Genomic DNA, 13002 nt, shown 5'->3' with positions numbered 1-13002 from the left:
AATGACTGACCTGTGTGAAATCTCGGACTAGCCTTGTTCCATCCCAGAGCTCCATATACTTGAGCACAAATAACCCACAGGAACATCTGTGAGTAGGAAAAAAATAAGTTTACTCTAGATACTAGAAGAATAATAATTAGTGTTGCATTGTACTGACCCATCAGTTTGTTGAGGCAGATTGTTTATGGGTTGGATGTTCCAAGTGCCTACATTAGTTGGTAGCTGGGGGGATGACCGTCTCGCAAATTTGGTCATACGTTCAATTCCAGTTCTCTGTATAGGAATAAATAGGGATGTGATTGCAGAGCATTACTTGATATTAGACTACACAGATCCCGTGGAGTATGGTACGTGAATAATTTTGTGGATGAGCATAACCATCGCCTAGCTATGCCTGATGAAGTTCCGTTCCTATGGTCTCACCGGAAGATTAAGGATTTCCATAGAAATGAGATCATGTCAATGGAAGCTGCTGGAATCCGTAAGCATGTCATAAGAGATGTTCTTCAATGCAGATATGGAGGATATGACAAAGTTGGCATTGTTACTAAGGATATTTACAACTATTGTTCCAAGAACAAGAGGTCAAGAATCGCAGAAGGTGATGCAAGGACAGTTCTAGGTTTGCTGCTGAAGAGGAGGAACACCGATCCAGATTTTTACTTTGATTATAAAGTAGATGATGACAGTCGTCTGATGAGCTTATTTTGGTGCGATACTCAATCTCGTATGGACTACCAATCATTTGGTGACGTGGTCGTCTTTGACAGCACTTATCGGATGAATAGGTATAAGATGCCATTTGTCCCATTTGTTGGGCTGAACCATCACCGCAACACAACTGTTTTTGGTTGTGGCATCATTTGTGATGAGCGGGCTGATTCGTATATATGGGTTCTCCAAGCATTTCTGAAAGCAATGTGTCAGAAGAAACCACAATCAGTAATTACTGATGGCGATTACTCCATGATTAAAGCTATTCGGCAAGTGCTTCCTGGTGTAAGTCATCGCATTTGTTCATGGCACGTGGAGAAAAATATTCTGAAGCATTTGCATAGCAACTGTTTGGATGGGTTCCGCACACTTTTGTATTATGCTAGTTCAGAAACATTTGAAGCCAGATGGAATGCCTTTCTTTCAGAGTACGAGACTGCAACAAATAGAGAATGGCTTGCAATGATGTACAAAAATAGAAAACTATGGGCTGCTGCTTTTCAAAGGGACAAGTTTTTCCTGGGTATGAGAAGTAATCAGAGAAGTGAAAGTCTCAATTCCAGTCTTCATAGGCACCTGGACATATATATGTCATTACTTGACTTGGTTGAGCACTATGAGAACTGCGTATCGCGCCTTCGTGAAACTGAGGTTGAATTTGATTGCCGATCTTCACAGTCGAAGCCAGTGCCTTTAACAAAATACAAAGAGATTGAAGTGGCTTGTTCCCATATATTTACGGCCGCTAACTTTTTTTTGTTGCAGCATGAATTATTGAAGATTAATGATTATCATATACATGATAGGATTATTGCTATGGGTTCATCAAGATATTTTCTAGTACACAATGAGAAGAAGAAATCAGTGTTTGAGGTGGACTACTGGTCTGATACTTCAGGCCACACAATTCACTGCAGCTGCCGTAAGATGGAACGTGATGGTCTCCCTTGCGCTCATATTTTTCATGTTTTGGATCATCTAAAAATATATGAAATACCAAAGTGTTGTATGTTGCAACGACACTTAAAAGACGCCAAGGGTGGCCTTCCTTCCAAGAGAAAAAGCGCTCTACATGTTTGGACCACGAAGAGATCAAGGTTCAGTGAACTTACTGTGCTTGGGGCTGAAGCATTTGATGTTGCATCAAAGAATCATGAACAGTTTTGTGGAGTTAAGCAGTACTTGGGGAACCTCATTTCAAAAAAACACAATACTCACCATGATGCTAGAGATGAGCAGAGGTCGGTTCATTTTAATGATCAAACTTGGCATACTACAATCGGTTCAGTTTTTGATCCAATTATTGCTGCCACCAAAGGTGCACCCAGGAAGAATAGCAATGTGCCAAACAATTCGAACGTAGATGGTTTGTCCAAGAAGAGGTACAAATCATTTGTTGAGAAACGGCAGTACAAGTGCACTCTATGCAAGCAGCAGGGCCACAACAGAAAGACATGTGAGAAACAAGTAAGTAATTTAATTGTGACATATATGGTTTACATGCATCTGCTGGTTGTTCTATGTATGAGGTGCCTGTCTGTATAATTTGAGTGAAAAAGTGACATTGCGTTTTTTTTGCTCAGGTGCAACAAGGGTGCGACTGATCTGCTACCACTGGATGTGAACTGATATGCTTACAGCAGTTCTTGTAGTAGTTGTTTAAAAAAAATTCTTGTAGTAGCATGACTTGCAGTCCACATCTAGTTCTGTAATACTTCTGGGTTCCTGTGTGGTAATAGGTTGGGTTTAGCCTTCCAAATATATTTTGTTCATGTGTCTGAAGTTTCTGCCTTCCCATGTATTGAGAGGAGATACACTGGTACTGGACAATTGGTTGTGTATCATTCAGTTCTTATCCAAGGTGTTAGGCTTTGGATGGAACTCGCATGCTGCTATTTAGTGGCAATGAACAAAAACTTCACTTATGATTATGATTAGTCTTAAACTTGTGCGTTTGAGCCTCCAAATTTATACTATCGGTGACAAATTTGAAATTGTACTATCTGGAAATGTTTGTACACTTCTTATTGATTATGATTTTACATCGACCTGCATATTTGAGATAAAATCTGCCATGATGACAAAAAATATCCACATCAAGGCAGCAATTGCAGACACTGACGGTGGTCATGCCTGAGGCAGCATGCCCTGCCGCCAACTGACTGGAGGATCAAGCATCTGTCATACAACTTCATCAACTCAACAATAAAAACTCGCCAAAACCAAACTGCTCATAAATTAGCACAACAATAATTTGCACTGACTTCTGAACTTACACTTACAGACTACCCATTCTTCATGTTGTTGAAATAAAACTGATCTTGTTGTAAAAAACAAAGTTTTACATATAGATTATGACCACGAACATGCACGTTCTACAAACTTCACAATGACGGCAGGCAGCTTTGGGCATGGATGGGCCTTCGGAACAAGAATATGAGCCATGTCCAGATCCTTGACGACATCAGCATTAACCTCCAGGGACCCTTCACACGAGACATGCTTGATCTGTGTCCATGTAGGGAGCACTTCTGCATTGATTCACCCTGTTATATCCTCTAATCAGTGGTTCTGTCAACCCTGGAAGAAGAATGTGAAACGTTAGTCCACGTTTAGAATACCCAATCAGAAACTAAAATATGAGAACACAACCTTGAAGATACCTAATCAGTCAATCCTCACATTCAGGGGTGCACGAATACAAACCACGAACATCCCTAACGAAACCAATCTTATCAGTTGATAGCAGGTGAACTGAAGACATGCTATAGGCTTTGGTCAGGCTTTGGTCAGGCATTGGTGCTCAGTTCATGGTGCTCAGTTCATACTAAATTCATGACTGTTTCCAAAAAAGGTCTGAACACCGCCGGAGCTCCCCCTGACGAATACCGACCTGCGGGTCCCACGCGTGGAGGATGCTGCGTCGGGGCACGGCCGGCCGCCTCCTGCCGCCGGTGGCGCGGTGGGGTGAGGGGCGGCGCCTCCCCCGGCCGGTGTTGCAGCGGAGTGCGGCGGACCTCCAGCCGCGGGTGTCGCGGCGGCTCACGGCCAGCCGCCTCCTGCCACTGGGGGTGCGCGCAGGGTGAGGGCCGGCACCTCCCACGGCCGAGGCGCGGCGCGGACCTCTTCCAGCCGCCTGTGTCGCAGCCGGCCGCCTCCTGTCGCCGGTGCCGCGGCGGGGTGAGGTCGGACGGCGTGGGAGGATGGATGCACGGGACTACGGGAGGTTGAAGTAGAGACTCTTTTTTTTTCCTGGCGACGCCGTCTCAAACGCTCCAACGGAGCCAAGCGGACGGGCTGGACCCGGGTCTATGCTTGGACGGGCTGAGCCCACGCGAGACCCAGATGCAAAATAATAAAACAATTAATTCTTTAAATTATGTGCTTTAAGATTCGTGCAGAATTTGAAAAAGAGGAGTACCGGAGCAGTTGCCAAAATCTAATAATCGGATTCTTTCTCAGATGGAGGTAGAGATGATAGATTATTGTCCTAAATTACCTCGTATTTGATAAATTTTTGACAAAATTGCAAAAACCCACCCATAAGTTTTGAGATTTCCTCCTACAAGACATTTTGTTGCAAATTTTCCACCCCTAGCCAATTTTGGGGGAAAAACACCCCGCTACACATGTGTTTAATTGTTTTGTAGTATGCTTTTGCGACACTATAAGATAAGGTAAGTATGTAGAATTAGGTAATGACTTAAATTACTTATTCATCGTGTTATCTCTACAACTAAAAAGCAGCTATAGTTTTCGTCCACCCGTCTGATAGCCACGTGCCTTGCGATCCGTGGCATCAAATTAATTACCGTGTGCCCTGCGATCCGTGACCCTTCTAGCAATTCACCGCATGTTTCTTTCCAAATAAACCAGTGCACAGAAAGATAAAGGAAACAGACAATCAGGAAACAAATAGTGTCGTTCCATGCAAAAATAAGGGAAGCAATTAGTGTCAGGTCTCATATGATCCCTATTAGCTCCTCTGACCTTAGCACGCGTGAGAATAGAACTGCCTTCACCGTGACCACTCGGCAACCGTCTCCTCCAAGCCGTCATCGCCGCCGCCACCGCCGCGCTCTGCGATCCGCTACCCCAATCCTTGGACGCCCCGTCGCAACTGACATCGTCATCGATGCGTGCCCACATACGCTTGTCCGTCGCCGTGGTCAGCGTTCATCCACGGTTCTGATTCTGCCAGACTCCCTCGCGAACTGCTTCTCGGTCAGACAACGCTGGTCTCCCTCGCGATCTGCTCATACACAGGGCACGACAAGTCACGGGTAAGTCACGCTACAAAAATTGTCAAAAAACCTTTATATGAACTAATAATACAACCATGCATTTGGCTCTAAAAACAGCAGTGATCTGCCATTCCAAGCCGGCGACGCCAAGACTGGTGCTGCCAAGTCGGGTGCCGCTGATCTGCTTCTCCTACCCTCACCATCTCTATCTGCTTCTCGGTCTGACAGTACAAAAGGGAGGACAAGACACCGGTAAGTGATGATCAACAATTTGACAGACACCGGCATGTAGTTATTGCAGTTCTAACGACCTTTATATGAACGAAAATATGATGTTGCTGGTAAGTGATTTTTGCCCTAAAAATGATGTTGTTGGGTCATATTCGTTCCTTAATTCCCTTGGATCTTAATAACATATATTCCAAAGCCTAAGTACCATATCATAGTACACAAATTAAGCTGATCAGGGAGAGGAGATATTAGAGGGACAAACCTGAGGAAGATGGTGACTTGTGGGAAAGGCAAGTTATTGGGGTTCTCCATTATTTTCAGCATTGCTTTAGACTTGATGTAGGACCTACAAAAATCATAGTAGGAATACATAATTATGAAATCAAGTATGCTCAAAATAAGAAATATGCGTTAACTTACCCATCCAAACGAAAAAAGGAGGTACAGTACACTACTGGAAACAGCAACGCTGCCGAGGGTTTTTTGTTTTGCCGAGGGCCGGATTTCGGGCACTCGGCAAAGGACATCTTTGCCGAGGGCCAACCCTCGGCAAAGAGCGACCTTCAGCAAAGGCTTCTTCGCCGAGGGCCGGGCCCTCGGCAGAGAAACGCCCTCGGTCAAGGTCCATCTTTGCCGAGGGCCGAGCCCTCGGCAAAGAAGGGACGCTCGGCGGTGTGGGTTTTGTGCAGCAGACGTTACCACAGACTCAGAATTTTTTGAAATTTTTATCATAGCATCCACATGTGATAACTTGTTATGTCGCCAAGTTTCGTGATTTTCTGAGTTTGGTTTCATTTTATATATTCAAAAAAACGATTTCACGCAACTTGGTCGACATGTTTCGGGGGTAAACGTTCGATATTTCATGTGGCTTTCTGCGTACGGCCTGGAAATGCACTAACAATCATAAATGTCAAGATTGAAATAATTAAATACTATTATTTAATGCACCTGTAGTTTGAATTTGAAATTTGTCGAAAAATTCAACAAATTCAAAAAATCCAAAAAATATACAAAGTTATTTCAAAATGAACCAAACTTTGTCATGTAGTTTAAAATAGTGTAGGTGTGACAAAGAAAAAAACTAGATAAAAAAAACTAAAAAAAATAAATTCTTTGCCGAGGGCTATGGTAAGACCCTCGGCAAAGAGTTTCCACGTGGCACCAGATAGTATCTTTGCCGAGGGCTCGTATTCAAGGCCCTCGGCAAAGACTAGCCGGTTGTCGAAAAAAATTTCAAAATAATCTTTGCCGAGGGCCCTAGGTCATGCCCTCGGCAAAGAAATTAATAAAAAAAAATAAAAAATTCTTTGCCGATGGCCCTGGATCTAGGCCCTCGGCAAAGAGCTCAGACCTATTAAAACGTCCGAGCGGGCGCTGGGGGTCATTTCACTCCCCAGCGCCCGTTCGCCCACCGCCGCCGCCGCCGCCGCTCGCCGCCTTGCCGCCCCGCGCTCGCGCCCGCCCCGCCGCTCGTGCTCGCCGCCCCTCGGAGCCCCGCCGCCTCGCCCGCCCTCTGAGCTCTGCCGCCGCGCCCACCCCTCCGAGCCCAGCCGCCGCCACTCGCCGGACGCCGCCTCGTCGCCCGGCGCTCGCGCCCGCCCCGCGCAGGCCCGCCGCTCGAGCTCGCCGCCCCTCCGAGCCCCGCCGCCGCCGGCAAGCAGCACCACCGCCCGCCCTGGCCTCCTCCTCACCACCTCGCCGGCCACCACCGGTAAGCACTCTCCACCCCCTTCTCTGTTTTAGTTAGGATAGTTTAGTTAGGATTTTTAGTAGTAGTAGTAGTTAGTATAGTTAGTTAGAAATTTTAGTTAGTAGAGGAGGAGTAGTAAGAGTAGTTGTAGGAGTAGAAGAGAAGTAGGAGGAGTAAGTAGGAGGAGTAGTAGGAGTAGACAAGGAGTAGTTGTAAGATTAGTAGAGTAGTAGTAATAGGAGTAGTAGAGGAGGAGTAGTATAAATAGAGGAGTAGTACGAGGAGAAGAGTAGTAGTAGATTAGTAGTAGTAGTAGTGTTTAGTTCTGAAAAATCCAAATATTGTCTTATACATGTTGTTGAATGCAGGTGGTTTAGTTTCGACTACTTTGCCGTCCCGTCCCGTCCCTCGGCCGAGTTTCAGGTAAAACTAATGGGTTCTCGGCCATCGCGCCGTTTTTTTGATGCGGATGGCCTTCGTGCCTCCTATTGATAATATATCGACCGTCGTGCCGTGTTTCTGTGTGTCGGCCATCGAGTCGATTTTGTTTTGCAGGTTTTGGGAACCTCCCCGTACAGGGGAGGTTCTGCCGAAATTTTTAACTAATATTTTTTTATTTTACACAGCAGAGGACGTGAGAGGAGCTTCGGAGGAGCTGATCGTCTACGTCAGTGTTGCTGGTCTGCCTGCACCGCTGCGACTCGCCACTGCCCCGACTCGTCACTGCCTCGCTACCCTTTCTCCACCGCCACCTTAGGTATAAACCAGCTCTACTCCTTTGTCTTTGTCGTAGAATGCGTAAACGAGTTAGATGTCTCCCGTCCGAAAGAGATACGATTGGATGCATATAGATCAGTGTGTGTATCCGATCGTATCTGTTTCGGATTGTCCATGTTTCTTGGACAGCCCGCGTATGCGTAGATGAGGTTAGTTTCCATGTTCCGCTCCGATCTTGGCCAGAATTTCGGCATCACCTTTCCATTGTTCTCCGAATACACAAACTCCTTTGCAGGACGTGTATTGGGAGAACAGCGGGGAGGTGCTGCCGAAATTCTGTCTCGGATCGTAGCGGAGCATGGAAACTGACCTCATCTACGTATACGCGGGTGGGATTAGGACCTATCCTCACCTATTAGACAGTAGGAATACCGGCTAGGTGGTTACGTTACTTGGTGTCGTATTTGTCAAAGGATGGAGGACCGTCAGTGGATGTACACCGGGCGAAGAAGCCGAAATGATTACGACATGGATTGGGTGAAGAGGACAGATGCTTTCTTGAACCACGCATTTGGCGTAGTTGTAGCTAGAGGGCATTTGCTAGTTTGGTGTCCGTGCAGCCACTGTGACAACAAGAGGAGGGTGAACAAGGAGACCATGGGTAAACATTTGGTGTACCATAGTTATACGCCGGGCTACTACCGGTGGATCTACCATGGTGAAGACCGTATCAGAGAGGAGGTGGTGAGACCACGTCTTGAGCCGTTTAATGATAATGCTGGGGTAGCCGACATGCTAGACGACACTCACCAAGCTCAGTTCGCTGAAGGACGTGACAAGGAGGACATGGAGGCAAACGTAGAAGCCTTCTACAAAATGTTGGAGTCGGCGTCTAAACCCCTTCACGAGCATACAATTATTTCTCAGCTGGATGGCATTGGGCGTGTGATTGGGCTGAAGGCCGAGCTGAACCTGAGTCGAGAAGGCTTCGATAAGATGTTGACTGTGTTTGCCACCATGCTACCGAAGGATCATATTCTGCCCCCCAACTTGTACGAGTCAGAAAAACTACTTCGTGCGCTCAAGATGCCATATGATAAGATACATTGTTGTCCGAAAGGTTGCGTCCTATTTCGGAAAGAACACGAGAATGCAAAGTACTGTCCGAAGTGTGGAGCCTCAAGATACCTCGAGGCAGTATCCGGTGATGGCCAGAATGTGCAGCTTACCATCCCGCTAGAGTGTTACGTCACCTTCCTTTCATGGCGAGGATCCAACGACTTTTCATGACCGAGGAAACTGCGAAACAGATGACTTGGCATAAGAATGGCAAGCGGTACCATCCGGACAAGATGGTCCATCCATCCGATGCTGAAGCATGGCAATACTTTAATGATCGACATCCTGAGAAAGCAGCTGAGGCTCGAAATGTACGTGTGGCCTTTGCAACAGATGGATTCAATCCTTATGGAATGATGTCTTCCCCATACACATGTTGGCCTGTGTTCACTATTCCTCTCAACCTTCCCCCTGGCATTGCCTTCCAACGACAAAATGTTTTTCTGTCCTTGATAATTCCTGGACACCCAGGGAGCAACATGGGGGTCTTCATGGAGCCTCTGATTGACGAATTGATTGAAGCTTGGGAAGGGGTATGGACATACGACCGAGCTATAAGGTCAAGCTTCAAACTGTATGTTTGGTATCACTACTCTCTACATGATTTCCTGGTGTACGGGTTATTCTGCGCCTGGTGTGTTCACAGGAAGTTTCCGTGTCCCGTATGCATGGAAGCTGTGAGGTTTATTTGGTTGAAAAAGGGTGGCAAGTATTCATCGTTTGACCAGCATCGTCAGTTTCTTCCTGCTGGCCATCCATTCAGAAGGGACGTGAAGAACTTTAGAAAAGGTGTGGTAGTGACAGACCCTAAACCCCACATCAAGAGTGGTGCTGAGATTCGTGCTTAGATTGATGCTCTTGTGCCCGCCGAAGGAGGTGGTTTTGTGGGTTATGGTGTGCAACATATGTGGACTCATAAGTCCGGGTTGACCAGGCTGCCCTATTTTGATGACCTTCTTTTGCCGCATAACATTGATGTAATGCACACTGAAAAGAATATCATCGAGGCCCTTTGGGGCACTCTTATGAACACAGAGAAATCGAAGGACAATGTTAAGGCTAGAGTGGACTTGTCGACGTTATGCGATAGAAATAAACAAGAGATGCAACCTCCTAGTGGTCAAAACAAGAAGTGGAAAAAGCCTAAGGTGGATTTCGTCTTGAAAATAGATGCGAGAAGGGAAGTGCTTGAATGGATCAAGAACTTGATGTTTCCAGATGGCTATGCCGCTAATTTGAGCAGAGGAGTGAACTTAACCACTTTGCGAGTCAACGGGATGAAGAGTCATGACTACCATGTATGGATTGAGCGGCTTCTCCCTGCAATGGTCCGTGGGTAAGTCCCTGAGCATGTCTGGAAAGTGTTGGCTGAGTTGAGCTATTTCTTCCGCCTGTTGTGTGCTAAGGAGGTATCTCGAAACGTCGCTATAGAGTTAGAAAAACAGGCACCTGTGTTGGTCTGTAAGCTGGAGAAGATCTTCCCACCGGGCTTTTTCTTGTCGATGCAGCATTTGATCGTGCACCTTCCCACTGAAGTACGTTTGGGGGGCCTGTGCAGTTTCGCTGGTGTTTTACAGTGGAGAGGGTACTGAAGACTCTTCGCAAGAAATGTACAAATAAAGCCAGAATTGAGGCTTCCGTTGCAGAGGCATACCTGAGGGAGGAGGTGGCAAACTTCACTACACAGTATTACAAGCCCAATCTGCCGAGCAATCACAACCCACTTCCATGTTACAATGTCGACGAAAATGAATCGACTCTAAGTCTTTTCCATGGACAACTCGGTAGCGCAAGTGCTTCCACCGTGAAGATTTTGACAAATAACGAATGGCGCAGTATCATGCTATACTTGTTCAACAACCTTACTGAGGTGCAACCGTTTATCGGGGAATTTGTTCGTGAATCTTGGAATGAACCAAGAGATCCAACCCCGCAAGAACAAGACATCCTTCTATCCCGGGGCCCGGGAGCGGATAGGCCTGATTTCATTTCTTGGTTCTAACGAAAGGCCCGGACCGACTCGTCCATGAGTGTCGAGTTGAAACAGGTTGCAAGCGGCTGCCAAGTTAGGGTGAAGTCATTTACCGGATATGATGTGAACGGTTATCGCTTCCACACAACAAGATACGAGAATATCCGGCCCAATCGGAAAACCACAAATAGTGGAGTTTGTACTCCCGGCACTGATGGCCTCGACTACCATGGAAGAGTTGAGGACATCTACCAACTTGAATTTGATGGTGACAAACCTCTGAAACCTGTCATGTTTAAATGCCACTGGTTTAATCCTCGCAAAACGAGACTCACCCCTAGTCTTGGGCTAGTCGAGGTGCGAGAAGATTCTGTATATCCGGGAAAGGATATCTACATTGTGGCTCAACAGGCCGTGCAGGTGTATTACACGAGATATGCGAATCAAGCCAAACAAGAGCTTCAGGGGTGGGCTATTGTGCACCAGGTTTCTCCACACGGGAAACTCCCAGCCCCAAACGATGACGATTACAACTTTAACACAAACACATATGATGGAGAGTTCTATCAAGAAGATGGGCTATCGGGGACACTTCAGATACTCCTACCTCAGGCCCTCGAAATGGAAGAAGACAACGAAACGGTTGATGACGAGGATGATGGAGACGTGGTGCAAAATGCCAAGGACATACAAATGCTTGAGCGATTACTTGTCGCTGGTGATGAAGACGAAGACGATGACGTAGGACCTTCGGATAGTGTCGCTTATTTGGATAACATTGACAGTGATGACGAGACCTATAATCCCAACCACGAGGACTATTCGTAATACATGTAATACTGTCTTTTTTTAATTATTGACATTTTTATTTTGTTTATTTATTTTCAAGTCTCTAATATGCTTACTAATAAGTCTTGTTTCATTCTTTGTGTGTGCAGGTGTTTGATCAAAGATGGCGAGCAGGCGGCCACGACGTGACACACCCTCGGCCTACGCGAGACGCCCTTCCCTCACTGGCGAGGTAGAGTCGTCAGGGGCAGCCGCCGCAGGACGCCGCAGGAGGGGGAGGCCTTCCACGACGAGTACCAGCCAGGGGCGTAGGAGGCCGCGGAGTCCCACCCCAGACCCCGTGGCTCCGACGCTAGAGGAGGAGTACCAGGAGGACGAGGACCAGGTCGAGGGCCAGGACGAGGGCCATGACGAGGAGCACGGCGCGGCGTCCGAGGACGAGGGAGGCGCGGCGTCGGGTGTCTACCAGCGAGGTCCCGCGAAGCTCCCTCCATACCCACTACCTCAGAGTCGGGCACTGCTTCGCCCTGTACCGCCCAAGTAAGTAAATCTAAATGATATCACAACTACCTCATCTGATAGGTTTGAGGGTTTAGAGAGAAACTGACTATTTTTTTCTAACTGGTGCAGGTCTTGGGATCTGGTGTCGGGTACTCCCGTGCGCGCTCCCCCGACCATCCTGGGTACCCTGTGCCGGAAGTACTTCCCCGGCCTCGTGGAGTTGGCGTCGGGGGCCCGCGAGCCGGCCACCACCTGGGACAGGTACGCTTTAGGGGAGGACGACACGTACGGCAACCCCCAGAAGAGGATACTGGCCGAGTTTTGGGTAAGTTCCTTTCGCACAACAATAATTCATCCATTACATTAACAGCTATTTTTTTTAAATAATAATTGGATGTATTATCTTTTGTGCAGAGGTACTTCAGGGTGGAGGACGAAGACGTGGCCCTGGCTGAGTCTGTGGCGCACGCCTCCTGTAGGAAGTATGTCACCGACATGCACCATGAGGCGCGCGTCCAGGTAGTGATAGACTTCTACGCGTCGGCGCGTAGTATGACTATCACGAAGGCTCAGGCGCGGACGATGACGATGACCCAGGAGCAGTACCTGGAGGTAGATGAATAACATTCAGATTGTCTCTTTTTTGAATTTAATATATTAAATTATATCTTCATATCTGTCAAACACTCATTGTCTTGTAGGTGATTCCCTGGTGGTGTCGGGCGCATGCCGATGCCTGGGCCGCGATCATGGGTAGCTGGTTCACGCAGGACTACCTAGACAGGCACGAGTCTCCGCGGGCACTGCGTGTGCAAAGACCAGCTGCCACTCACCACCAAGGCAGCAAGAGCCTCCCCGCCTTCAAAAAATCATATGTAAGTGATTTGTCTTCTATTTAGTTTCGCGTTTAATGTATGCTTGATTACTCACCCTCTGTCGCTTTTCTCGTAGGAGGCTGCGCACCCGGACGAGGAGGTGTCCATGTTCACGGCTTGGGCTGCGTCTCACCGGACTGCAGGCCA

General features: G+C 47.3%; 1 protein-coding gene and 1 long non-coding RNA gene across 2 annotated transcripts; one reads left to right on the top strand and one right to left on the bottom strand.

Annotated features, from left to right (window-relative positions):
* LOC8080378 (protein FAR1-RELATED SEQUENCE 5) lies at positions 391-2318 on the top strand. The gene is made up of 4 exons (XM_021459468.1): positions 391-1365; positions 1480-1648; positions 2003-2181; positions 2298-2318. Exons 1-4 carry the CDS (start codon positions 391-393, stop codon positions 2316-2318), a joined length of 1344 nt encoding a protein of 447 aa, XP_021315143.1.
* LOC110434498 lies at positions 4675-5535 on the bottom strand. Its single transcript, XR_002452002.1, has 3 exons — positions 5452-5535; positions 5053-5179; positions 4675-4966 (listed from the first exon to the last, which is right to left on the bottom strand). It is a non-coding gene; the product is annotated as an uncharacterized LOC110434498 (long non-coding RNA).

This window comes from Sorghum bicolor, chromosome 4 (assembly GCF_000003195.3).
Source record: "Sorghum bicolor cultivar BTx623 chromosome 4, Sorghum_bicolor_NCBIv3, whole genome shotgun sequence".
Classification (NCBI taxonomy): Eukaryota; Viridiplantae; Streptophyta; class Magnoliopsida; order Poales; family Poaceae; genus Sorghum; species Sorghum bicolor.
This window is presented reverse-complemented; position numbering and strand designations above follow the sequence as displayed.